Below are 4,900 nucleotides of genomic sequence, written 5' to 3' on the forward strand. Positions count from 1 at the left end.
TTTTTTACAACGGTATTTTGTAATGTCCCCACGGAAGCGTCTCCTCACCGTTCGACGTCACGTATCGCTTGTTGTCGTGCGGACTGAGGGCTAGTTTTTGCTCCGACACGGTGTCAACCTCGTGCAACGTCGAGCGTATGCACGACTGGCGCGTCTTCAGCTCGCGCGCGTTCCGCAGGCACTCCACGTAATCCTCGAACGTGATCCTCTTTGCGACTACATTTCTCTTGACGCCCTTTATTCTCTTGGTGTCGTCGCGTCCGAGTACCTTGTAAGTGTACATCTTCGCTCTGAGGCCCACGAATTCCGTCATGATCGCGCCGTTGTTCTCGTCCTTCATCAAACCTAGCACCTTCTTGTTGACGCGCGGCATACCCACGTTGCGCGTTGTTCTCCGCGTAATCGCTTGTGTCGAACCTGTGCACGTCGCGTTTCATCCGCTCGTACGCGTCTTTGCACTCCAGCGAATAGATCAGACTGTCCGTATCCGTGTAGGCAATTCGACAACGGTCGCGATAGAGCGGCACCATGTAGTCGTAGTGAAACTCGTAGAGACGCGTCTTGGATATCTCGAAAATAGATCAGACATACCCACGTAGATCGGCTTGTTGAATGTTACCTCGAGCCTTCGCAGCTCGATCGCCACCAGATTCTCCGAGAAGACGCTCCTGCTGTGAAAATTTGGCTTAGCGATCAACGCCTCCGCGCCGTATCTCCCGTCCCATCGCGTCACGAGACGCACGTCCACGTGATCGCGCACGTTCTCCATAGTCTTGCCGAAGACGGCGTTGTTCATCAGTTTGTACAAATTCCGTTCGAACTCGTTGCTCGCGCGCGTCCTAAGCGCGGTGTTCAGCTCGATGTAGACGCGAAGCCACGGCGACTGGGCGAATCGCAGAACGCGACGAACGCGCGTCAGACGCATACCTAGTCGCAGACATTGCTGCAAGTTTCGATAGTGCGTCACGTAGCCCGATTTGTCGTAGAGAGTGGCGAGCAGTTTTTCCTGTCGGTTGCCGGGCACGCGTCGGGCACAACGGCAGATCCGCGTGGGCGTCGTGCAGGTCTCGCGGGTACTCGAGATCCACCTCCAAAATGTAACCGACGTCGCTGTCCGTCGGCACGGTCGTCGCGTCGAAATTCTCAGGATCGTCGAGCCACTGGAAATTCGCGTAGGGCAACGATTCGCTCATAGCCCAGCCGTACAGATTGTTTACGTCGTAATACATGAGATACGTAGTGGGCTGGGACGAGTCGTGCGTCGGTACGTGCTTGTTGTTGGCTCGCGCGTACCTAAGCGAACATTGACTGAGGCCGCCGCGTATTCCGCGTTCCACGAACAGCACCATGTCGATGTCGGTGAGCAGCTCGAAACGCACGCCGGTGTACCTCAGCATGGCGTCCCACGTGTACCCCGGCAACGTGTAGTAATGCGCGGGATCGAGCCCGTAACTCGCCGAACACGCGTCCCGAAAATTTTCAAATATATCCGCCAGAAGAAGCACGTCGGTCTTGAGATACAGATCGCTGTACTCGCCGAGATCTCGCACGCGAAAACGTCGCCAGACCCTCGTCGCGTGCTCGTAGTCGCTCTCGCTCGCGGTCTCGTCGGTCAGGGAGCTGTAAAAGGCCTCGCGCGGTGGAAGCTCGGTATCCCGCAGTTTGTCCGCGCCGTCGACGTACTCGTACGGAAACACTCCCTTGCGAGTGAGCAGATCGAGATCCTTCGCGCTCAAATCCGCGTACTCCGAACGCGTGATTCTCAGCTTGTCCCTGTTCAAATAGGACGCCAGGGTTTCGATATTCGCCGCTAAAAATTTATACGAGTCCACGAATCGAAACTTCACGTACCGATCCCATCCCCCGTCCGTCTGCGTCTCCTTAACGGTCTTTGAGAAAGATATGTAGCTTTCCTTCGTGAGCGGCAGCAGATCGACCCCGCCCTCGAAATCGTTCGCGATTTTCTCGACGACGAAGTGCGCGTTGTAACCCGACAAATTGTGAAAGAACACGGGAATCACGTAAACGTTTCTGTAATTTAGATTGCAACGAGAATGCGCCGGACCTCTGTAACGTCCGGTTAGGTGACAGTGATCCCGCACGCGCTTGTCCTCCGGTTGAAACGGTTTCCCGCACACGTGACAATGAGTCGCAAACAGAAATTCGCTTTTCTCGTCCTCCGTAAGTTTCACCATCGCTATATTGGTGGAAAATTTATTCTTAACGCGACGCGCGAGAACGCGAAGCTCGTTCACGAACCACGAAACGCAATCCTCGCCGCGACGATATCTGTACGCGGACGCGGTATCGTCGTATGTGCAGCACAGATAATAGCCCACGCTGAACGGTACGTGACGCTGATAAGCGTATCTTTCCGTTCTCGTGCCCCCTTCGACGTTTTCCCTCTCCCGTCGTTCGAGAAAACACTCCAGATCCGCGTACATCACGAAGGGAAGTCGCTCCTTTCTGACGTAATTGTCGAAAGACAGCCACTTGTCGCTCTCGTTCGGGAGAACGACGGCGTAGTCGTTCATTCGGCCGCAGTCGACGCTGTGGGCAACCAACTTGTCGCGCGTATAGAAATAGTGTAGACATCTGCGAAAAAATAACGTGCGAGCGATTACTGCGTGTATGTAAAAAAATAACGCCTCGTCTTTTCCTTGTTCCCCGTGTTTTTTTTTTTTTTTTTTTTTTTTTTTTCATTTCTTTTACCTACCGATCGCAAACGTGCTTCGCGTACCGTTTCGCTGTCAATTGCGAATTCACCAATCGCGACAGATTCTTTATCCAGGCGAAATGGCCCCTGTTGACGCCGCGCAGCGTATCGCGCAGATACAGCAGATTTACGTGCCTGTCCCGCTTATCGTCGGTCAACCGCAGAGGCACGATCGCGTTGTGATCGGCGCCCCGGCCGAACTTAGCTTTCTTTTCAATTCCTTCCCGAGTTGTAAACACGTTGATCGATACGTCGTTCTGACGTTCAAATTTTTCGATCTTTTTCAGATCTATGGGAAAATTGATCCCGTCGAGATTCAGCACCGTCGCGTAATCGGGATACGAGCCGCATCGTTCCGCGTGCCGCTCGGCGGGATACAGAGCGGCGACCACCGCGCGCGCGAAACACGCGTCGTTCTCCGACGGCACGTTGACCACCGCCTTTTTAAGTCTTATACCCAGCGGTATTTTCATCCAACATCCTACGCGCATGGGATTACACTTGTTCACGTTCACGATTAGGTTCAATATTCGCGACAACGCCCATCCGCTGTCGCGTTCCTGAAATTCTTCCAACCGCGTTAGAATCGCGTCGCGCACGTGCCTATCGTACCACTCGCTCAGATCGGACTCTGGGACAAGCTGTTCGTTCCGCGTAGCGATACTCTTCACGTCGGTCTTAACGTCCGCTACGAATTCCCCGTTGAATATGACGTTGACCTTCAGACACCTGTGTTCGGTCATATTATCCCGGACCTTTTCGAGCACGGTGCCCTTCGCGTCGTCGAGAAATCGCGCGGGCTCGATGTACGTCGAGTTCGTCACGGCGCCGGTCAGCACGCGACGTTGGAACGCCGCGTCGATCTCGATCCACGAGAAACCTCTGTCGCTGCTGCCGCCGCTACCACCTTCCCCTCCGTCCAAGCCGGCACCTACGGCGCGTTCGAATCGTCGACGCAGATCCTCCCTCGCACCTTCCAATCGCGCTATCAGAGCCACCAGAGCGCTCACGGTTCCTGTGTTTCCTCGCTTCCCGGAGCGTTTGACTCGACACTGCTCCCGCAGGAATTGGAGACACTCGTCGCATCGCCGTCTCCACGCGCGGTACCCGTCCAAGTCGCGGACGTCTGCGGCGAGCAACTCGTCGCACTCTTTTTACATCGCGTCCAGAAAAGTTCACCCTCGGGAACGTTGAACTTCACTCGGTCGAAAAGACGACGAGACCAGGCGGTTTGAACCCGATATATCCTGCTCCTTCCTCCGTACACCGACTCGTGATAGACATAATACTTGAGCGGCAGGCGACGCATATAATCGTTCGCCCTGACGGAGTTCGCCACCGTCGTCTCTATCCACTTTCGCTCGCGATGGATTCGCGCTCCGATTTCCCTTCGCAGATGATGGGTAGCCAGATTCCATCGCGGGTCCTCCTTCGCAACCGACGCGCGCGCACTCGACAACGGTGCTTCGACTCTCGCCGATTCGTCGTCCGAATCGGACAAAAACTTAGGCATGGGCCCGCGACAGCGCAATTCGTTGTCCGATTCCTCGGACGACGGATAACGGCGATCGTTCATTTTGCGAGTACCCCAGCCGGGAATGCTAGCGTCTTTTCAACGTTTATAGATGTCGATAGATGTCAAATCTATAAGATGTCAATTGGACGTCTATAGACGTCGACGTTCCGGCTGGGACGTATCGCTGACGCTATATTCGCACCGCTGACGTCTATATCAAAATAAAAAAAAAATCTCCATCTTCAATCCCCCCACATTAATGTTTCGGTGTAATCATAAGTATCCCACAAACCTATTTTACAATTCCCTCCACACTGTAAACAGAACTCGTGCGTCAATACTTCGTCGTAAACGTTACGGACGCTGCCGCGAACCATACACCAACATGTTTTAACGTATGAGTCCAAAGCTCTCCAAATGTGTTCGGTTCTACCGATATGCAATTTGAAATGCAATTTAAAATGCAATTTAAAATGCTTGGGACACCGCCACCTGCGTTCTTTTTTACTGATATGCGATCTAGAATGCTTGGGACACCACGTGTCAATGCCAGCGAGTACGTTTCGAAATCCGACTTCTCTGCCGCGAAGCAAACGCACCATCGACGAGCAATAGCGTCCATCCGTTCCCATACCGTATATTTTTTACAAATATATTAACTCTCGACC

General features: G+C 53.7%; 1 protein-coding gene across 1 annotated transcript; it reads right to left on the reverse strand.

Annotated features, from left to right (window-relative positions):
- Window positions 1–48: 48 nt before the first annotated feature.
- LOC112462123 lies at window positions 49–4,292 on the reverse strand (the record flags this gene model as incomplete). Its single annotated transcript, XM_025027734.1, has 5 exons — window positions 3,896–4,292; window positions 2,717–3,842; window positions 1,025–2,595; window positions 592–927; window positions 49–417 (listed from the first exon to the last, which is right to left on the reverse strand). Coding segments are annotated over exons 1-5 (3,799 nt in total), but the record flags the coding sequence as incomplete, so codon positions are not given.
- Between the last annotated feature and the right edge of the window lie 608 nt (window positions 4,293–4,900).

Source organism: Temnothorax curvispinosus, unplaced genomic scaffold (assembly GCF_003070985.1).
Source record: "Temnothorax curvispinosus isolate PA1 unplaced genomic scaffold, ASM307098v1 QBEX01001315.1, whole genome shotgun sequence".
NCBI lineage: Eukaryota > Metazoa > Arthropoda > Insecta > Hymenoptera > Formicidae > Temnothorax > Temnothorax curvispinosus.